Below are 23,128 nucleotides of genomic sequence, written 5' to 3'. Positions count from 1 at the left end.
TCCTTCAGTTCTGATCTATTTGTTTTGCTCTAGAGCGGTTTCCAGACTGCGATAGATTTGTGCAGCATACCTTTGTGTAGAGTAAGGGATAACATCTTTGCAGGCTGCCAGCTGTGCATCTGTGTGTCAGATCCCATGAATGAACCAGGGCTGCTCTAAAAGTAATGCCTCCTATTTTATTATGTCAACTCACGTCGTCAAAGGTGGATGTTGGTATGGCATTATCGGTTGAACCTTTCCACCAATATTCTGTTACTGTTACCCACTGACCCAGTGATGCTTGCTGAATGTTTATAGAGACCAGACTGTGGATGTGAGCACAGTGAGGTGGTGCATTTCAGCAGTGGTGACAGTGGCAGTGGGGCACCTCCACTGGTGCAGATTTTTATGAGTGCAGCATGCAGGCTCTTGTTCATTGCTGGCCAAAATGCACAGCTAATGGTGGTGGCTATGTTGAAAAACAGTGTTTTGCTGCTGAGAATATGGCCCATAAAATAGAGTTATTTGCTCTTTGTATCTGTTATACTTTCCATTGAAATAAGTAGGTGGTGTTACTTTTGGAGCAACCCACATAACTTCCCAGGTGTGCGTTATTTCATATGGATACCCCTCTTTGTGAACACTTATTCATCTCTGTTTCTTTTTCCATTTTCTGGACTACCAGCAGGCAGTGTAAGCAGAGGCAATGAAAAGAGGGAAAACACAAAAGGAGGGCTGGTTAGGAAAGGCTGAGTGCCGGGGAGAGAAACTCATTTTCCGTTTCCACCTGAGCAGGTTCCAGTGACCCATCACAAGTGCGTGACTTGCCTGGTTTTGCAGAAATCACGGCATGTGGTCTCACTGGAGAGCTGCAGCCTCTCCTCCCTTGTGCCTGGATAGAATCGTGCACATCCTTTGTTCTCTGGCTCTGCCCCTGCTCCCCGAGCAGGCTGCAGTTCTTCTCCCAGCACACCAGATGTGGGGTGTGACCTTCTCTGCCCACTCCTGCCTGAAAACGTGTCCCCTTTTACTGGAAAAGTGCTTCATCCTTTGCTGGTATTTTCTTAGCACCTCTGTGCTGTTAAATCCCAAGGGGATCATTACATCCTGGTCTTCCACAGGCATAACAGGTGCATCATCCCAGCAGTGAGTCCAGACTGTGTGCCCCTTCTCCGCTCCCACCCTTGCAGCCCCTGCCATGCCAACCCACCCACTGCTAAGCTGTGAAGGGAAAAGTTCTCCATCTTCATTAATAATCCATGAGGGCCAAATGGCTCATGCTTGCTCAACAAAACCAAGTGCTAGAAGCAGAAATGGGAGAGAGAAGTGGTAAGCTGGCAAGGCTCCTGTGGCTATTAACTACCGATTGCCAGCAAAGCTGGAGAGGTGTGTCAGCTAATGGGAATGAAAAGAGTAAGAGTAGAGGATGATGGAGTTGAGCACCCTATACAGCCATGCATCCCTAAATTAACATACTGATGCTGGCTGAGGCCAGGCTGCTAGGCTTTCTCCTCTGTCACCACCCTCCAGGTGCAGGCCCCACAAGATGGAACAAGAGCCCCTTCCCCATAAGGCACACTTCTTCCCACCCTTCACAAGTATCCCTCCAGTAGGACATGGGGCTAAAAACACCCCCTGTGTCATGGAGATGGAGCAGAGAAATACACGTGCTTCAGACATGGACAAGGATTCATTAAACCAAACTGCCCATCTGGCCAAGGACAAGCCTATTCCCACGGGCACACAGGCAAACACCAGAATACACAGCCTCTGTCCTTGCATCCCAAGGCAAAACATCCCAGGTCCAATTAATTAGGACATGCCAGTTTGTCAGGTGGCTTTATGAAGCACAGCGAATACTGGAGATGGGATGACTTCCTACTCCCCTTTGCCTTCCTTGCAGACAGGAAGGGTTTGTTGCAGATATGAATTGAAAAAGGGGGGAGGGAAGGACAGCACCAAAGCAGATTCACTCTCCTGCTCTGAATAAATGTTTCCTCAGCTCCAGCAATTATCTAAGAGAAAGAGCACCAGAGAATGGGAAGGAAGCACTCCAAGGGTGCAGCCCACGAGAGTGGGAGAATGAGAAAGCGCTGAATTCCTTGGGAGATAAAGTTTTATTGCCGCAGAGTTAATCTCCTGAGCTTTTAATTACAATTTTGTCTCATTCGCTGCCTCTTGAAATGAGTCCCCATTTGTCTGTCTGGCACTAATTTTCCCTCATCGCAGCCATCATTAGAGGCACAAAGCTCCTGCGCTGCCTTTGTTCCCCTGCCTGCAGATGCCCTCCTGGCAGATCTGGCACCTCCAGGGTACCCAAGCCGGGGGAAGGGCAGTTGCAAAATTTCCACAAGCACTACAGCCTCTTCATGGAGCAAATCCTCGCCAGCAGGCAGTAGCAAAAATCCCCACCTCTTCTCTGCAGAGCTGGAGGAGATCCCCAGCTGCACTGAGAGAGGCCATCTTGGGAGTAACCACAGGGCAGAGTGTGAGTGTCCTCAATGATGATCCTCTGGACATTTTGGTGTCCATGCTATGAAGAGCACCTTTACTCCATGGATGGATGTTGTGCTGAAGGTGTGCAGGGCTCCATCATGGAAGGAAGGCTGGGTCAAGAAGTGGTCATGGAAAGATACGGTGAGCCCAGACCTCCTCTCACAAGGAAGAAAACCAATGCACAAACACTGGCAAGGGGACTATCTTGACTCTGCTCTGTGCAAACCAGTAAATCAGCAGCCAGGGAGAAGATTTTTGGAGATCCCCACCACTGGAGAAGTTTTCAGGTCACTCTACAAGTGGATGATGGCCCTAGAGGGAGACATATCAGTCTTTACTTGATGTAAGGACTTTTCTTTCTGTGCTACTATTCCCTCCAGCCTGATAATAAAGCAACATCTGCTAATGGCATACATCATCTTTTCCTGCCTCTGACCATGAAAATTTTGATGGTAAACTGCATGGCTTCACTGGTGGGAGAGGTAGTATGTATTGTATGTAGTACGTTAAAAGACCTGAAATTAAGATTTACCACCAAAGTTATTGGAATGTATGATAGCCTTACGGAGCACTTCAGTTAGCACCTTCCTCTTTCCGAAAATGGTTGAAACATTAATTCCTGCAGCTGCCTGGGTGTTGTAACATTCTTGAGCTTAACAGGGAACACAGGACTTCTGAAAAGGAAGGAGTAAGTTTTCTACAAACCATATACTATGGAAGTGTTAATCAACAGAAAGCACTGTGTAGAGCTTGTTTCCAAGATTGGACAGACACCCTCTGGCCATGTTTGGGCAGTCCTCGTAGCACAGACGACAGAGTAGTAGCAAGGTGTTAGGAGCTCTTTGGAAGTAAAGCATTCCTTTCCTGGGTACCCCAACTCATTGCAACTCAGAGATGCACCCATGTTTTTGGGCTGCTTGGGTATGGATTTTTTGGTAAGCTGTGATGTTTGCATCCTGATTTGTAACCCAACCTGGGATGTCAAGTTTGGAGAAACTTCATGTAAAAATTTCTACTTCATGTCCCAAGCACCAAAATATAGTGTCTCAAAATGAAGTACACTGCCTTGGGATTCCAGCAGCTGATGGGCACATGAGACAAGTCCTGTCAACCTTAATAGTGCCAACTGGTGCACAGCTGTGGTAAATCCTGTGTTTCATCCATTGCAAAGTATTTCCTTGTATCCAGCCCTTTTGCCCATTCTGACAATGCGTGCTTTGGACAGCAAGATCTTAGAATCATTGAAGCACCAAGGTTGGAAAAAACCTCTAAGATCATCCAGTCCAACCGTCCACCTACCACCAATATTTCCCACTAAATCATATCCCTCAGTACAACATCTAAACGTTTCTTTAACATCTCCAGGTTCAGTGACTCTACCACCTTCCTGGGCAGTCATTCCAGTGCCTGACAGTTCTCTCAGAGAAGAAGCATTTCCTAATATCCAACCTGAACATTGCTACTTTTTGCTGAAATGCAAGATACTTTTAGGGACATACCTTTTCTTGTGCATCTGACCTTTGATGGCCATTGTCCATAAATCCATTTCCAATTGCAATTCAGCTGTGTTTGAACACAGTCCTCCAGTAAGAAAGGCTGAAGAACACAGACCCCAGAACACCTCATCCCCTTTATTACTCTTGTGGATGGTTTTTTTGAGTTATGTTAAGTGCCAAGAATCAGATCCTCATTTGTTGATATCTGCAATAATTTTCTACGTACCTTTTGCAGTAGAGAATGGGGTACATATAATAACTGCTGTTACAGATACGGGCAGCTCTTTGTGGTACTAAATGCAGCAATTAATGCTAATGAGTCTACTCTTAGCAAGTAATGCTATTGGTGTTATGCTCACGCCTCACCAAATGCAAAGCTTCAGTTTGTTAAGCAGATGCCAGTGTTAACAGCCAAATTCTCTTCCCATGGATAAGTTAGTGTTAGTTAAATGTACCATTAAAAATAACCATTTAAAATGTTAATGAAAACAGAGATTGTGTGTGCCAGGGTTTTGCTGCCTTACCTTCACTTTGAGCTTCAGTGCGCATGGACCGGGACCTCAGCTCTGCCAAGACCCTGTCCAGCAGAGAAGCCATCACCAGACAGACTCGGAGAAGAGACAAGGCAGGGTACGCAAGGAAGGGAGGGGAAACGAAGGAACATCACCTCCTTTTCACGTTTATTTCATTTTTGTATTTTTTTGTATTTTTTTTTTTAAGATCACAGAAGAGCAGAGCATTCATACATGTAAAGAAACAGAAACAAGATAACAGAAGTTAAATACATTGAGAAAAGAAAAAAATAAAAAGCTTCTTTTTTTGTTTGTTTGTTTTCATCACTGGGTTTGGCTCATTCATTGGTTGGGTGGTTTCATTTCTGATCGGTTCCATTACATACACACTTGCGCTTTTAGAGTTGCCTTTCACAGAGCTAGTTCCAAAAACAAACCAATGGCGAAAAATAAAATGGCCCTTTTCTCATTTTGTTAAAGAGAAGTTCAGCTCATGTCTACAGTGCTGGGGAAAAATATATATAAAGATATAGATATATATATATATTTATATGTATATAACACTGTTAATGAGGAGAGTTCTAACCACCCCGCCGTGCAGCAAGAAGGGACTGGCCTTTGTTCACAAGGTCTAGAGGATGAAACTTGGCTCCAGCTGGGAGAGCTGAAAGGTTTGTGGGTGACGGTGGCCCCGCAGGGCAGGCACTTGCCCTCTGCCCCCCTCCTCCCTGTCCTCGCACACGCGTGTGCTCCCGCACGTGCACAGAAGTTCATTGTGTGCCAGGCAGACAGAGCCATCACCAGGAGCATGCACATTTTGGGCTGTGTGTGGTGGAGGACAGCAGAGGACACAGGGTGTGCGTGTGTGCCTGTGTGACAGTCTGGAGAGCAGTCCTGGCTGGGAGGTGCTGTGCTCACCAAGTGGCTTCCAAGTTGACCTTATCCTTGCATCCACCTATGCATGGGCTATACAGACGTATCTATGTGGGGGCAGGGTGGGGAAGGGAAGGGAACGGGAGGGGGAGGGGGGGATGAGGGGAAGGAGAAGGGGGTCCTGCCCTACCTAGGAACTGCACCTGGAGTACAGTCCTGTGACCTTCTGACATGCATTGCCCCTTCCTCTCTGTTGCCTGGGTGCCTCTGCAGGGCTTACCAAGACCGGCTGAGGCACTGCAGCATAGAAGTGACCTCAATCTGCAACAAAGGAAGGACTCTTCACTTGCCACCCTGCTGGGTTAACCTGGAGAGATGCTTGTTTCTCCCAAGCCCTGTTTTGGCTGATCTCATTGCCACCACATTTCCCTACGCTGCAGAGATACAGAGGGCTTCACCTATATATCCTCCCCAAGCTGACTTCTGCTTTCCCACAGGTAAATATCTCAGGCTGGCCTGATGGGAGCCAAGCAGAAACTCTGGGGGGATGCAGGATCTACCTGAGCACCATTCTAGCATGTTGCAAGAAGGAAAAGAGAAAGAGGCTTTAATGGTGTGACACAGCTCTTTGTAGCAGGAGTCATGCAGTTTAAAATAAAATATCTTCTGGGTATCCCGCTGGAAATGAAGCCACTCTATGACCAGTGCTGAGAGGCACAGTCTGCCCGCTGGTGTGCCTAGGAGCTCTGTGCCTGGGTGACGGGCAGCACTCGTCCTTACCCATTCCCTCTGCCATCACTCCTTGGAAATTACCATCCAGTTTCACCTCTGCTTCCCTGCCTGCCATTCTGCTCTTTCCATGGGACAGTTCACTTCTAGTATCTCTAGCTTGAGAAGTTCTGGAGCCAGAGAAGCGGTGAGATCATGCAGCAGGAGAAGAGAGAGGGGGAGAGCTTCTCACCCACTACCACCTCCTCCACAAGACTGTCACTGTTGCTACATCACATCAAGCACCGTGATGGTGTGGGTGACCGGTCAGCGTGCTTGGATCAGAGGTGTGGCTGGAGAAGAGTTGCTATCCTTGCCCGTGATCTCCATCATTAGGAGAGGAAGAAGATGTAGCACACGATGGAGCTGAACAATGGCAGGCTGAGGAGGACTCAAATGCAGCTCTTCTGACTTCCCAAATCCTCTTCCCAAAATGCTCTTGAATCCTCAGAACTTGCTGTTGCTCCCCCAAGATCCCTTCCAGACGTGCAGCTTCCATTGAGATGACGGCATGACTAACTTGATCTGTGCTGGGGGCTTGGACGTTGCAAATGAGATTGCTCAGCCAAGTGGTCTGGGGGCATGGCCAGGATGCACCCAGAGCTAAGGACCACTGGTGGGATTCAGGATTTTTTTGACCAAGAGGGGAGCAGTTGGCAGTACATGAGGTCTGCCTAAGCAGCGACAGTCAGTGGCATAAGAAAGTTGTGCAGACAAAGACCAACTCTCGACACAATGCATGTCACCAATGAAATCTTCATGAATGGCACGTTAACATGCACTCAGTGCTAGCATGAGGCGACACAACATCATTGGTGAAGAGAGGAGGGGGAGGGTGCATCACTGAGCAACATACCCGCCAACTGCGGGGCTGGAAATGAACAAAAATGAGCACAAGTGCCATGGTACAGGTGTCAGCCGCAGAGTCCCATACTGCCTGCTTCGCCTGCCACCCACCAGACGTGCCAAGCAATGTTGTGCGAGGGCTGGGGTAGCACTCCTGCTGCCCAGCTCCTTCCAGAAAGACTTGCCTCCACCCTCCACTTGGCCATCCAAAAGGGTTTGAAATCTGCTAGCAAGTACGGGGTCATATATTAAATCTAAGTCTTTGTTCCTCTGCTTGGACATTACCAGACATTTCATGTAACTCTTGGAATATTTACAAACCGGTAGAAGAAATACAATTTTTTTTTTTTTTTTTCATTTCGTTCGCTTCTTTTTATAACACTAAATGTTAAATCTCCATCGACCAAACACAATGACACTGACAAGCTCAAGGAACTGGTGTCCTGTTCCAAACCACCCTCTCCAGTCCCGAGGCAGACAAGAGGCAGTAGGAGGCAAGAGCATAACTATCTGCAGGAAATGGGGAGGCAGGAACATGAATGCAGAGAAAGAGAGCTCTAGAGGAAAGGGCTTGAGATATGGCCAAAGGGCAAGGAAGGGAGAGCAGCTGACCTTATGTTTCCCCTGTTCATCTGAGCTCTTATCTTGGCAGATGCTCTGAATAATTCCTGCTAGAGATCTGGGGGAGTGGAGTGCCTGCAGCGCCCATTGGACACACCTGGGGTAGATCTGCTGTTAGCCTGCCTCGCAGCCACACAACCAGGACACGGATTTGTGCACATCCTGCAGGAAAGACCAGAAGCCAGCATCGAGATTGTGGCCATTTCCTCCAGTGAAGAAGCAAATGGCTTCAGGAATTGGGTGTCCTGCTTTTCGTAACATATTTGTCTTTAAACAAAAGCCTCCGTGCTTTCTTCAAAAAAATAATAATCTCTTCAAAACTCTTCAAAACACCCAAACCCATGAGGACGTAGCATGCGAGCACCACCCCAACAGGGCTCTGACCTGTGCAGGACAAGACTTCACAGTGACCAACAGGCTGCCATGGAAGAGAACCCTCAACCTAAATAAGAAGGACTTAACCCAGACCAGAGGGGCAGCCTGGTGACAGCAGATCCAGGGGGACCCAGATATGCTGGCAACGTGGAGTTTTCCCAGCCCCAGATTTGGGAGCAGCATCAGCCTGCAGCTGCAAGGTCACCCCGCAGAGGACAAGGAGCCTTTGCTGCAGCAAGAAATCTGGAGCTGTGACCAACTTGCTGAGTGACACAGATCTCCTGAAATGCAGTCACAGTGACAGGGCATACAAATACTCCGAGGGATATGGGACATGATGGCACCAAGGCCTGGAGACTGAGCATAACATAACACCACTCAAACCCACAGCAGGCCTACAGCAAGTCTGCCACCATCCAGCCCTCAGCCTTTCTCATTTCCTCACTCACCCTGGCTGCCTGCTGAACTGCCTGCTGGCTGCTGCCCCAACAGCTGAGCCTGGCAGCCAGGAGGAAGGCACCAGGCCTTGGGATGTGCAAGATGCTGGGCATGATGCTGCTATGCCCACTCATAGGCAAAAAAGGGAAAAGCCAGCTTGCAGGTGCTTAGAGGCCTGGCAGTTCCAAGCACCTGCATGGCATTTCCAGGGGATCTGTCTGGAAGCAACAGCCCTCTCCAGCAGGCCCAGCACCCTCCAGACAGGAAAAGGGAAGAGTGTAGCCTATTCCTTCACTGTACCACTTGAAGCCCCTTCTGGCTAAGCCAAGAATTTTGGATCTGATATTTTTATTCTTACATTCACAGGTCCTGGATATTTTCTGACCCAATTTGTTTCGTAAGTGTAAGCTGCAAAGTGAGCTTCATCCTGGCAGCGGTGTAAACACACAGTAAGACAACAACAGAAGGGGGCATTGGTTCTATTTAGGAACGATCACACTGTGGGGTTCACACCCACATGAGCTGCTCTGCTGGTACGTGAAGGCTGAGAGCCAGACGGGTGTGGGTGGGTGGGAAAAAAAGGTGAAGAAAGGATGCAGAATGACTCCTGCTGTCAAGGTGACCAGGCACTCTGGAGAGGGGCCACCATGGGGCCCTGAGCTGCAGGTGCTCCTCTCTTCTCAGCTCTCTTCTCAGCCCAAGAGATCTCTCAGCATGTGGTCTCACACTGACAAGGCAGGACATTATCTACAGTGGGATGGGCGTATGTACACATGGACTGTTCTTCGGCATGCTTAAAGAGAGCAGGAGAAAGAGAGAAAGAGAAGACAGAGCACAAGGGCCACACATACACGCATGCACGCACACACGCAGGCACACACTGGAGAAAGACACTTGGCTAAATTGAGGGGGAGAAAGAGAGAATCAAAGAAGCAAATAAAAGAGCAGGCTGGGTTGGAGGGACACAGCTTTCCTTCAGGCCAGAGTGGGATGCTGCATGAGGGAGGGTGCAGGACAGAAAGCGTTCAGCAAAGTGCACAGGAGCATGGAATGATGCGAAGAGAGGAAGGGGTTCTTCATAGGACACCAGTGCGCAGAGAGCTTTGATAACTTGCTCTGTTCATTTTTTTTTCTTTTTTTTTTTTTTTTTTTCTTCCCAAAAGTATGAAGTGCCTGAGCATCGGCTCACAAAAATGACCAAGGGCATCCAAAAAGTTAAGTGGCTATAGACACTGAAGCAAAGACCTCTTTCTGCGCAAGAAAGAAAGAGGAGGGAGGGAGGAAGGCAGGTGAGGAGTATGGAAAACAGCAAGGAGGAGAGAAAAGAAAAGGGATCTTCTTTTTGCTCAGCTCGGTGTCATCGGTGTGGCTGAAGCGCAGCATCCTCTGGCTCCATGGGCCCTGCGGGTGCCCCGTTTGCCTCTCTCCTTGTGAGGTCGGTGCTGTGACGGCCGGCAGTCGGAAATCAGGTAAGTGTTGCTGAGTGGTCCTGCTGTGATTTTTCCTCTCCCCCCTCTTTGCTCCTGAACAGGCAGAAGTTGTTGTGATAGAAACGGTCCTCTCACTTCTTCTCTCCCCCTCTTTTTTCTCTCTCCCCTCTCTTCGCTCTGTCTCCTGTATAATGCGTTTTGTTTTGTGTGTTGTCGTTGTTGTTGTTGTTGTCGTGTTGTTTTTTTTAATTATTATTATTATTATTATTATTAATTTTGATTTGTATTAACACTTGCTGAGTAGGCAGAGCAGGGATGCTGCCAACAGCCACAGTGGGACGGCCAAGCTCACGGAGCCATTGTCTACTCTCCCCGTGCCGGGTCCTGCAGGGTGCGAGAAGGGAAGAGAAAAGAGGACAACGTCACATTTGGCTTGGGGACACAGGGCTCCTGCATGGCACAACTCCAACACTCTCTCCCTGTGTGACACCCAGCATGCAGGAATGGGGCTTTGAGTGAGTGGAAGGCTTCAACCCAAGGCCACCAGCACCACATGAACCTTCACAACATGGCATCCCCTGCTCTGTCCCCATCCTTGCGGTGGCCCTTGGGGGTAATTTTGCATGCTAGTGTTCAAGGCCAGACTGGAAGGGGCCCTGGGCAGGCTGATCCAGTGGGAGGTGTCCCTGCCCATAGCAGGGGCTGGAATGGGATGGGCATTAAGATCCCTTTCACCTTAATAATTCTATCATTCTATGCTTTTATAATCTTTCTCTGATTCTATGATTTTATCACCTTTCTATGATTCTTTGGCAGAAAGACACCAGCTCTGCAGGGACTGATGCATCATACTGGTCCAATCAGTCAAGCCCCCATCCCAAGGACTTTCACATCACCACTCCTTATTTAGGGTGGAGGAGGGCATGGCACCTAAGGGGCAAAACCAGGATTTTTGGCAAGGGTGGAGAACGAATCCTTGTGTGCGCACATGGGTCTGCCAGAGGGGGCAGGGAAGAGAGCTCTGCTGCAGGAACAAATAACACAGGCTTGCTCCAGGAATATTAAGTGCAAATGCTTCTGACATCTTCTCATCCATCCTTTCCTTGACGGGTTTCCTTTCCTGGATGACTTTAAAAGCAGCGATGCTGTTTTAAATTCACCCTGCAATGACAAGCCTCAGCAGCCTCTTCTTTATAGTGGAGCTGTGGTTTCACAAAGGCGTGCTCGTCATCATTTCCATGTGTATATATATGTGTGTGTGTACATGTATGCACAGTGTTTTACACAATAAGATTCTGAAGTGTGGAGGTGGATTTGAGTCTATGTAAGGACTGATCCTGCTGTGGAGGAAGATATCTTTACTGGCAAAACAAACAAACAAACACATAGATAAATATTAATGAGCCCCCTGCTCAGAAAGAGCCCCAAGCAGGCCAAATGCAGTTGCTTCTCCTCAGCCCGTGGTCTGATGAAGAGCTCCACTCTGCTGCATCACAGGTAGCAGCTGAGGTCTGTCTGATGACAACTGGACAACCCCTCCACAAAGGGCGTTCCCTAGAGCCCATAAATTCTGTGGCACTTGCAATTGTTGCATTTCTTTCTAAGGAGCCTTTCACATTCTAGATCAGCTGTGCCCCAGTTCTATTCTTTCATCATTAGATAGGAATGTAGTGAATTATGTGGAAAATTTGTATTCTATCTATGGCTTCTTTTTTCTCAGGTATTCCCTGTTCATTTGCAGTTTGTCACACAAAACCTACAACACTGTTTCCCCCCTTGTTTAGATGATAGGATCTTATTTCCTTACTAAACTCAGGAATGAGCTCAGCTGCTGCACTTACCTGACCCTGTGTCAGAGACTGCATCTTTCTTGGTCAAATAACTTGGGAGGAGTGATTTTCTGGGATTGTTTGTACCACATTTTGGCAGTGAATAAGTCACAAAACGTGACCCACCAAATAACCAAAAACACACCAGACAAGGCATGCTGTCCACAAACTGCCTTTCGCCATCTCATTTTCACTACATGGCTAAAATACTATTTTTCTATCTGAAATACCATTTGTAACACACACACAAGCAGCCACCAGCCCGCTCCTCACCGCTTTTCTAAAGGGTGCATATAGGATCAGAGTGTACCTATGGAGGCACCTAGCACGACAGAGGCACTGTTTGACCTTGCCTGAGTATTGCTGTATGGTTCTGGGGACTGTGTGTGTTGGTATGGCATGGTAGGGTAGGTAAAGTAGAGTAGGGCATAGTACAGTGTGATATGAGACACAGTCTTCCATAGTAGGTATAAGAGAATAGGTATAAGGGAAGACATGCAAGGCATAGTATGATGATGATCTCAGCAGCTTCTGCTCCCTGAGCTTCACTAAGTAGGCATGTGGGCATCTGATGAGCCAAGGATCCCATCTCCATAGCTGGAAATGATGCAAGCTGCATGACTGCATGTCCTTGTGTTCCTCTGCTGAGCTCTCTGTGTCACCGCAGCACCTGCACAGGACCCTGTGGCTGCACCTGACCCCTGACCTTCCCGTAGCACCAGGTGCAATGCATTTCGCATCGCACGCACTGTCAAAATGCAGGCCGGCTCTAGCCCAGCCACAAAACAAAACCTCCCGATCTCTGGGAACCGCGGCACGAATAGCCGCAAGCAGAGACTCAGCGCGGTCTCCGTCGCCCCCTGGTGCCCCCAGCACGTCCGAGCATCCTGGGCCCAGCGCCAGGCATGGGGCAACCCCGCCCACCGGGAAAAGGGGCTACAGAGGAGCTACGGTGCCTTCCTGCCACGTCCCGGTAAGCCCGAGCCGGGCTCCGGGAGTCTGTCTGCCAGCCCAACTCCTGGGCTGATAGCTCTCCGCGATCGGGCAGCCCCTCTGGGGCCGTGGCCGTGCAATAACATTCAAGGGGTTCCTTCCATCGTAGCCAGGGAAATTAGGTTTGTGAGGATGATAAGTTAATACTCCTATCTAGCAGTGTTTCATAAGCATGCCCCTAAGGGACTCCAGAACCCGAATGACCAGCGACATCGAACATCACAGATCTGGAAGGAGCAGGGAGTAAAATCGCTGCATTTCCCTTCTGTGCTTACAGTGAGGTGTGCAGCAGGACAGACTGCTGCCATGGAATAACCACATCCAGCCTCAGCTATCTGTGCTGGGCCGGGGCATGAAGCAGCCTCATCAGCCCTGTGTGCACTCACTGCCATTATGGCTGCATGACCCTTCCCACAGCAGGGTCTCACCTGCTTATTGCATCATAGGCTAGTGCCTATGGCAGCGGAATGTTTCCATGTTGTGTAATTTGCTTCTTTCATGACCTTGCCCAGCCACTTATCATAGCACCATAGCACAGCCTGGGTTGGAATGGACCTCAAAGCCTACCCAGTCCCAACCCTGTGCCATGGGCAGGGCTGCCACCCACCAGCTCAGGCTGCCCAGGGTTCCATCCAACCTAGCCTTGAACACTTCCAGAGATGGCACACTTTTAGGCTCCTTGAAGACCTCTGCATCCACAGCCTCCCTCAGCTTCGAGGGACTGCGGTGTCACAGAATCACAGAATCACAGAATTGTAGGGGTTGGAAGGGACCTCCAGAGATCATCGAGACCAACCCCCCTGCCAAAGCAGATTCCCTACACCAGGTCGCACAGGTAGGCGTCCAGGCGAGACTTGAATATCTACAGAGAAGGAGACTCCACCACCTCCCTGGGCAGCCTGTTCCAGTGCTCCGTCACCCTCACCGTGAAGAAGTTCTTACGCACATTCGTGCGAAACTTCCTGTGCTGCAGCTTATGTCCGTTTCCCCTCGTCCTGTCTCCACGTACCACTGAAAAGAGACTGGCCTCACCACTATGGCCGCCACACCTCAGATATTTATAAACCTGGATCAGGTCCCCTCTCAGTCGTCTTTTCTCAAGGCTAAACAGACCCAGTTCACTCAGCCTTTCTTCATAGGGGAGATGCTCCAGGCCCTTCACCATCTTTGTGGCCCTCCGCTGGACTCTTTCCAAGAGATCCCTGTCTTTCTTGTACTGGGGAGCCCAGAACTGGACACAGTACTCCAGATGAGGCCTTACCAGGGCAGAGTAGAGGGGGAGGATCACCTCCCTCGACCTGCTGGACACGCTCTTCTTAATGCACCCCTGAATGCCATTGGCCTTTCTGGCCACGAAGGCACACTGCTGGCTCATGGCCAACCTGTCGTCCACCAGGACGCCCAGATCCCTCTCTGCAGAGCTCCTCTCCAGCAGCTCATCCCCCAGCCTGTATTGGTGCATGCAATTATTCCTTCCTAGGTGTAAGACCCTACACTTGCTTTTGTTGAACCTCATCCGGTCAGTTGGTTGCCAGCAGCAATATTATGGCCCTGCATTACATTGGGTGTCACCTTTTACCGTGACTTCAGGACACTGGCACTAAGAGAAAGGCTGGTGTGTTTCACGCTGCTGACTGCAGCCTGAAAGTTCACTTCTCTCTCTGCAGCCTCCCCAGCACATAACAGGACGGCCAGGCCAAGCAAAGTGCCTGAGTTGGGATGGACTGGCTGTATCGGCTCAAAGGCGTAGGAAAAGCTGCTGTAGGGCCGACGCAGACGCGAGCGAATGGCTGCGCCCTAAGCAATGTGCGCTTCTTCCCACCAGGTGGCAGCGGAAGGAAAAAAGAAAAGGGAAAACAAGCGATAAAGCAATTACGAAGAAAACACCATCGCGGGGCTCAGCAGAGCCCCGGAAAAGCCCCTTTGCAACACTGGTGCTGGAGGAGGGACCCTGCAATGCCAGGGGCTCTGCAGTGGGTGCTGCCGCCTGTGTCGGATGGGATAGGCCGGCACCAGGAGGAGAGCTGGGAGTCTGAGTGCACCCAGCCCATTGCAGAGCTGGTCAGACTGGTTAGCTAGCCAGAGACCACGCTCCCTTTCTTCCGTCCAGATGGCAGCCATTCCACCCATTGGCTATGATCATCCTTCCCTGCTACATGCCATCTGCAATGGAATAGTACTGGTTGGCATTAATACCCCTACCTCATATAGATAATGCCCACTTCTTTACCCTCGCTGCCTCTTGCAAGACTGGCAGCACCTGTAAGGACATGTACACAGCTGCAGTGGTGGAGGAGGAGTACCATGCCATGTAACCCTTGCTGAACAGATTGCCCCAGACCTGCAACCAAAGCCTCCTTGGGTGCACAAAAGCATTTCTCCAAAGGCTGTAAGCAGCAGCAGCATCACCACCACCAGAAATGCAGTCTGTGACTTTCAGATTTCCCAATACAGACTTTAAAAAGGGATTTCTGAGATGCAAGCAGGGAACAGACATGTTCTTGGTCTAAATAGAGAGGGACAAAATCACCCAGCTGTGGTCTCAATCACCCAGCATGTGTCTCCATGTTTCACACTCACATTCACCAGCCTGGAATCCCACTGGCTCCCACGTCCAATCACCTGAACAGACCAAAATGGAAACAGGAAAAGAGACAGCTGGTGCTTTTTATCTTATTTACATTAGTAAGATTCCAGGGCTTGGTAACTTTGCAGTGCTCATAGAGGAGGGCACACAGAAAAGTTCCAAAGGGCATCAGAGAGCCACAGGGTTCTTCCTGGCTTTGGCAACTGTCCCTGGGATCTTCTCAAAGAACATGAGATAAAATGTTGTGCAAGATGCCAGTCAGACCCCATGAGTTTCTGACTGAAGGTGAGGGCAGGAGAAAGCATGGGACAGTCTAGAAGGACTTCTCTGTGAAGGGAAAGAAGGAATGATGGTAAAGCAAGTGGAGCCACAAGCTGTTTTTGAAGCTTCTCTCCATCCTCATAAGGCTCTGTTGCTGCTGATAAGTTAACTCTACTTCTAGCAATGGCTGGAGAGTGGCTTTGTGAACAAATAAGAGGACCAAAAATGAGGGAGGAATGAAAAATGCACTAAGGGAGAAGGTAAAGGGAAAGTGAATAGGCACCATAGTGGCACCAGGAGGGGACTTAGGTTTTACAGTTGCCAGCTTCTCTGCAAGAACTCATTTTTCTACTCTGTTGACTCTTGCCAGGGCTTCAGAAGATGAAATCTTTATTATCATGAAGGCTTAAAAGGGAGGAATACTGTTAATTCCATTTTCAAGGTCATACTTTGAAAGTTATTAATTTCTTTCTTCCAAGGCTTTGCACTCTACTCTGAGGCTTTAGGGATTAGCAGCTTCTACTTACTAGGGTTCATTTGGAGCTTTCTTCTTCCTGGTTTTCTGTCTGTCCCCCTTTACTTTGAGAAGAAGACATGCTTATTCACTCTCTGCTCTTAATGTTGAAACTATTTCGCTCATTACCTGCTTTACCCCATTCTCTCTACCAGTTAATATCTGTGGGGTTCTGTTTCTGTAATTAAAATTTGTCTCTAACTGCACTGGCAATAGACTCTTCTCTTTTAGAGGCAGAAGTACCTCTGTGTAAACGATAGAGGATGCCCTGCAGCGGCTCTCCAGTAAGATTAAGGAAATGTCTCTGGTGTCTATCAATCTTAGCACACTGTTTAATATATGTCAGAATTTGCTCATGGTTTTTTAAGCAGTGAACAGTTCTTTCCCATGTTTTGAAGCTCATTCATGGTGCACTAAGTACTCATCTATCATATCTCATGTCATAGTGAAGATTCATTCTGTAATGCAGCTCACCCATCCTTCTCTGAGGTCTGAAATTGTATTTCTCAGTGTCGTTCTGAGCAGGCTGTGGTTTTCAAGAGATGGCTGCTTACACCACTTATCCTAGAGCTGGCTTACAGTAATGCTGGTCTAGAATGAACTGTCACCCTGATCAGTGAGGCTTGTGGTGGCTGGAATACCACCTGTGTATCAAGTTTACAAAGACCTTTCATTACCAGATCTATCATAGATACATCAATCAGAAAGAGCTCATAGCTAAGAACCATCCTCCACCCTTTCTGTTCTCCCAGCAGCTGGAATAGATTATTTAAAAATAAAAATAAAAAAACAACAAAAACTTGGCAAACTGCTGATATGAAATCAATTACTTAAAACTCCCTTGTCTTTGAATGATTCATTGAGGACTTCCATCCTACAAGCAAAACATCTAAAAAATATGTAGCGTAGCTTTTTGAGGGGATCATCTAAACCTGTTTGGCTTTTTTCTTAAATATGAAAATCTCTGCTCACATCTCAAGCACTTGTGTAAGGCACAGCAGACCAGCAGCGATCATGGTTTGGCTTCTTATTAGGGAACAAAGAGCATAGCTCCCCTTAACAAGAGCACACACAGACTTGCTAATGGGAAGCTCTGTAACCTCTTGAAAAATTAATATTTTCATCAGATTTATGTATGTCTGTTTACTCACTTCATTCTTGCTACCGTTTTCAGCAAGGTTTGCTAGGTATTTGGCATGGGAAAGATTGGAGTGGTTGTGAACAGAAATAAAGAGGGAGGGATACACTGAGGGGTAGCTGGATGGGAGATTGCAGCAGAAAGAGAACCAGGTTGGGCTGGAGAGTGACCAGCATGTGAGATATCTGGCTGTACCACTATCTCAGCTGTACCACTGTCTGCCCCTCTTAACCTAGTGCCTAGTGCAGCGTGGTGCCCAACCTGCCCTTGAGCCCTTCTGCAGGCCTTTCTCAGTGATCAGCAAACACGAGAACTCTCAAAGTCATGAAAGTTAAGGAAGGCCCATAAGCTGGGGTACACCTCTAAAGCATGGGAGACACCTAAGTAAATATTTCTTCATGCTATTTGTAGTTTGCACATCAAAGGATGTGTAGACACACAGACGTGTAGACGTGTACAATCACAGTGTGTGACTCCTGGCCACTTCAGTATCCTAACAGTGCAAGCAGGGCTTTAAAGCATGGGTATTGCTGAAGAAGAAAGTGGGATGCATCACCAAGCAAGTCATGTGAGCGAGTTCAGGAGTACACTGGCCCACCAGCAAGCATGCATTTCTCTAACACCTACCGTGGAGTCAGCCTGTCTGGGCTTCACTGGAGCTGTGCTGATCACAGCACATCCTTCTCCATGGCCCGACTCCTTGCTCCTGCCCATGCATCCACATTGCAGAGGGACATGCAGGTGATACTGGGGAAGGGCCAATGCATTCCTCTTTGGCTTGCCTTGCTGCTAGGTTTCTCCCTTCTTCTGGGATGCTCTGCTGACAGACCTACTCGCCCGTGGCAGGGCAGGCCTGCCAGGAGAACTCTGCTTTTTCTGCAAGCCTGATTTCTTTGGAATGTTCTTTCTTTCCCTGCACACCCCCTCCCTCCCAAATCCCACACCTCCCTTCTCCCGGTTGTTTTTGTTTTTAGAGAGAGCGCTTAGACAGCTGTATTAATCATGCAAGCCCAGCCATGTGTAATGTGCTTTATCAACAGCAGAGCAGACACTGAATGGCAACTGGATCGCAAGCGGGCCCGGTGCAGTGCCTGAGCCGGGAAGATAAACCTGCTGCTTCCCAAACCGACTTACCGTCATGGGTTAGTGAATGGAAAGACTGTTCACTTGGGACAACAACCAGAGGGGAGGCCAATTTGTTAGGCAAATTCTTGAGTGGTTATAGAGGAAATGGAAGTGAGGGAGAGAGGAGGATGATGAGGGTGGGAGTTACTCTTTGGCCATATTCTAATGGGGGAGAGAGGAATTTCTGTGTGTGCTTAAGGATTAAATCAAGACAATAATGGCTGTTCTTCCTCCTTCTTGCTGCCCTCCACGCTTTGGTCCCAGTCTGTTCAGCAGGCAGCTCACCAAGAGGCAGAATGGGAATTTAGGCACACTTGTACAGTGGGTAGAAGTCAGTCTCATCATCCCTGCGGAGGAACGTCCAGCTGGTAGCTTCGGAAACTCATCTAACACACAGATGGTATCAGGTTAGGAGTGTCCTGCAGGCAGGGGACATCTGCCTCAGGAGGGTTATGGCCTGCCTGAGCTCTGCTCTGCAGGGTAATCTGTCCATGCTGCAGCTCTGATGCTATCAGTGTCCCTGCTGGACAACTGATATTCCATGGCGCTTTTTTTTCTGGGGGTTTGTTTCTAATCTCTCCGGTGCAGTTGTGTGATTTCTCCCCCACTGCTTTCACCCAGCCTCTACTCTCCCTCCTGCCTGCTGAGCTCTGACTTCTGCTTTGCAGGGCTGTTCTGCATGCATGCAAAACCATACCTGTGGCTAAGCAGACCTTGAAATGCCTTCACTGCCCCAGTGTAGGGCCAGCCCTGAGGAATACTGTTCTGGGACTTGCAGTCTCTGTTCCTACTCTCTGCTTCCACTTCTCCTCACTTACTGGATTCTCCACAGCGTTACTACCAGGGAGGCTTATGCAAATATATGCAATCCAAGGCTCATTCTGGAATAAATCAATCTAAATTAAAATTAATGAACAAAAAGTACAGAAACAGATCAAGTAATAAAGCTATTTCTCTCTCTCCCTCTCCCCTGTGTCTCTTTCTTCTTTACAAAAGCTGGGTTTTTTTCTTTGCACTTTTTGGGAAGAAGAAGACTTTTTTTTTCAAGCAGTCTCAGCAAACAGAAACTGCCTGTTGCTCTCCAGAAAAACCCACCAAGCAATGTTAGTATCGGTGGTAACAGAAATAATTCTTAGCATTTCTTTTTTCACTATTCTGTTTTTTTCCCAGCTACATTCCCATGAGCCCTTTTGGAAGGGACTATCATCACTTTGATTTTGATATTATTTTAACCATATGGTCAAAATAAGACACAATGCCACTGCTTGGCTGGTACCTATGAAGTAGCAAAAAAAAACCCCAATACTATGGCCTTCTGCTTTTGCCCTGTCTCGTTCTTCCTGTTCCCTTGGCATGAAGCCCCAGCAAGCTTGGCACCCACTACAGTGCTTGCAGACCTGGCAAGCATGGATGTTGACCTTTAGCAATGAGAGAAGCTTGGCTTGCATGATTCACCCTGCAGAGCTGTCCCCTTCTGCAATGGAGAATGGGCTTTTGGGAAAATCTGGCTGGGTACCACCAGCAAGAAGCAAGGTGAGCCCTGAGCTGTGCTGGCTATCCAAGGACGTGGGTGTTTCAGTTGCCAATTCCTTCCTATGCTTGGGCCCTACAGCCGTTAGTTTTATCTGCTGGTAATTTCTGTGTCAGGATGATGATAGTACAAGATTGGCTATTTTGGTCTTTGTTTATACTGTGTTTTTCCCAGCTCTACAGACTAATATGGTTCAGAGACTGTCAAGGCTTGGGTTTTCAATGACCATTTCTTGGAAATGAAAGAGCAAGTTCTCACTTCAGTGAATAAGACTCGAGACAGATGGGTTCTTTAACCAGCCACATTGTACTTGGAGGACTGGTTTCTCTGGGCTCTTCTCATATCACTGCCTAGTTGGCAAACCTCCTGCAAATAATGTGTTAACTCTTTACAGACTGTAATCTCTGATATATTCCCCCATACTTCATTCCTTAGCTTTAAAATATTCAGATGTTTGTCCTTTTGCCAAAACAAAGACACACAGCTCACATGAGAGCTGCCTGCTTAGCAGGACTGACAGGGCCAGGCACTGGAGGAAGTAAAAGGAGAGCAGCAGTGGGTGGAGGAGATCACTGCAACAGATGAACTCTCTTTTCTCCACAGCTAGGATTTCCATGGGCGAAGAAGAGGACTGAGAGGATATTACATAGATACTCTCCATTTCCCACTCTGGTCATCAGACCCAAATGAACATCTCTTTTCTCCATTCTCCCATCTTCCACCCACCCGACGAAGGCATTAGTGACAGCACAAGCTACACAGGCTACAGCTAAATGGAGACTAGCTACAATCTACAGTCATCAGGGGTCATTCTCCAATCAGCACATGTTTTGGCAGAAACACAGGACTGCTCATTCTCTGTTTCTCCCCCCCCCCTCTCCATTGCTAACACTGTTGCTATAAATGTTTTGTTGCTCTCTTGATGATCATGACTGGACTCGTGTCAGATCAGGTCCCAAGGAATGGTCTGGATGCTTGTCTCTTGGCAGTGCAGTATTGCCCCGCAGAGCTCCCAAGGTTGAAGCTAATCCTGCTGAGAAAGTTCCTGGTTATTCTGTGCTCAGTCTTCATCATGAATCTCCTGACAGGAAGAATCACGGGTTTTAAAGCCTGTCAGTCTGGATAAGCCACAGTGAGGATAAGTCTTAGTGCTAATCACAGGGGAGCGAGTCTATGTGCAAAGGGCTGAGGGCAAGGGACAATGGAGGATGGAGATGGAGCTAACACCATAACAGTGATAGACTCTTTTGAGGTTCAGCAGATCCTGCTTGGCCCTGTCCTTGTTGAGTATAATGAAGAATAAGAAAATTCTCCCTTTTCAGAAGAAAATCCCTTTTGAAAACAACTTGAGGATGCACTATGGTCCCATCACAAAGCAAAGTTATAATGAGGAGAATGAGACTAGATAACACCACCCTGCCAGACTTCTCAGGGCATATTGAGTGCCCTGCTGCAAAATCAGGAAAGCTGGAAATTTTTCCAGGGACAAGTCAGTTAGAGCTGAATCAGCTGAGCTCTACCAGCTTTCCGGATACAGCCTGAACAAATTCAAGTTCCACGTGTTTAGCTGAATGAGCTTCTGAGTCTCCAGCCTGCCTGAAAGCAAGATGTTTCCACAGCACCTAGCTAATGATAGCAACGCTTACAATGAGTACAGTGCTCTTCATCTCAAAACACCTTCCTTTTAAATTAATGCTTGAAGCCCCTACAGGGCAGGGAAATGTTACCGAGGCTTAAGAGAAATGGAAATTAAGGGAGAAGAGGAGGAGGCTGTGATTTTGGACACTGAGAAAAGGCTTGTTTGAGAGCTGAGGACAGCATCTCAGAACACAAACTCATTGGGAGAAAAAGGTCTAACAAGGCAATTTTACACCTAAGGTTTCTTTGAAGATGAACAGCAAAGTAAAAGCAAATGTTGAGGTAAGTACCAATATCTGTGCTGAATGCTCACATTACAGAAGCTGGTATGAGCTTTCAGAAACCAAATGAGAATTTAAATTCTACTTTCTCCCTCTGCAAAATCCTCTTAGTGTGTCCAGGGTCAGTGGAGATATTCCTGCATTTGGCATCACAGACTCCTGAAGACTCCTCACAGAAGTGATGTCACACTGGGATGTCCTTCAAGATGGTCTCAGGGAACAGGGAGCAGTGAAAGGATGAAACGACAACTTCAAAGGCAGAGGGAGAAGTGTGTTGAAGGACAGACTAAAGCTCTGCAGGGTGGTCTTGGCAGCTTGATTAGGAGGGGCATTTGATATGGAAATCTGGTTGGAAATCAATTGCGGTTTTTGCTTTATCATTTACCTTAATGGACTACTAATTCAAACCCAGCAGTAAACAGGGCTGGCTATGAAAAGAATTAACAGTGCCTGTCTGTGGAATTTAAGGATATATAATAAAAATAATCATAAAAAGAAAGAGCCCTGGGTTTTCCATCAGACAAAAATATTTGTAGTGGAAAATTCTCCTTAAAAGAGAAGACGCAAAATTGGAAAACTCCTCAAAACCTTACATCCCAAACAGCCTCAGCAACTTTAATTTCACATCCAAGCACACGTTTCATTTGCAATACATATGATAATGGTGTTTAATTGGATTTATTTTGCCACGCTACATTCCCAACGGCTTACTTTACTGCTTTCTTCAGCTCCTTGAATGTTATTTACAAATCACTCTCTGGGATTTCATTTTAATGGTAGTTTGAGTTCTTTTTGTTTTTTTTCCCTCCTTTTTTAGGTACTTTTCTTTAATTGTATTTGTGGATTTGCCTTTTAAATAGGCAATTGTGGCTACATCCTGAGCCTAAATAAGTTGCCAAGAGCAGAGCTTGATTTGAAAACACGGAGTTGTTAAATGGAGCTGATGTAACACCCAGCATTTATTGTTCTTTCCATAGGAGTACCTGCAGGTGCTTTACTTGGGCAGGTGCCCTTTTACAACACAACATGGGTTCATAATAACACTCTACCTCCAAGCTCTACATAGACGTTAACTGTTGAGGCCTCAGAACATCCCATGAGCTGAGTATATCTCCATATGGCAGTGAAACAAAGATACTGAGGAGCTCTAGGCCAAAATGTTAACATGAATAAGGGGACCGGCTGCCTTATTGTTGATTTAGTTTCAAGCACCTGGAAACAGCCTGATTTCTGAAAGTGCTGAGTTTCTGTGCTTTTACACTACCTCAGGATCACATCCAAACCCCAAACCTCATGTGCACTCAGCAAGCCTGGGCTATGCTGCTGGTACCTGAGGGAGGCTTGGGCAGCGTGCAGCAAGGGCAGGAAGAATATTCAGGCTTTGTTTTGCCTTCATG

The 23,128-nt window shown here is 47.7% G+C and overlaps 1 protein-coding gene and 1 long non-coding RNA gene across 4 annotated transcripts in view; one reads left to right on the top strand and one right to left on the bottom strand.

Moving 5' to 3' along the window:
- Positions 1-4,634: 4,634 nt before the first annotated feature.
- The window catches only part of LSAMP (limbic system associated membrane protein), a 977,871-nt gene continuing 959,377 nt past the window's right edge, over positions 4,635-23,128 (bottom strand). For all 3 annotated transcript variants that reach the window (XM_019618792.3, XM_010719331.4, XM_010719339.4), the window contains one exon: positions 4,635-10,218. In XM_019618792.3, coding sequence (XP_019474337.1) covers positions 10,121-10,218 — 98 coding nt within the window. In that variant the 3' untranslated portion in view covers positions 4,635-10,120. The remainder of the gene's footprint in view (positions 10,219-23,128) is intronic.
- LOC146545459 (uncharacterized) lies at positions 19,658-22,092 on the top strand. The gene is made up of 3 exons (XR_014886754.1): positions 19,658-19,814; positions 20,416-21,732; positions 21,843-22,092. It is a non-coding gene; the product is annotated as an uncharacterized LOC146545459 (long non-coding RNA).

The sequence above is a fragment of the Meleagris gallopavo genome, chromosome 1, assembly GCF_905368555.1.
Source record: "Meleagris gallopavo chromosome 1, MGAL_WU_HG_1.1, whole genome shotgun sequence".
Taxonomy (NCBI): Eukaryota; Metazoa; Chordata; class Aves; order Galliformes; family Phasianidae; genus Meleagris; species Meleagris gallopavo.
This window is presented reverse-complemented; position numbering and strand designations above follow the sequence as displayed.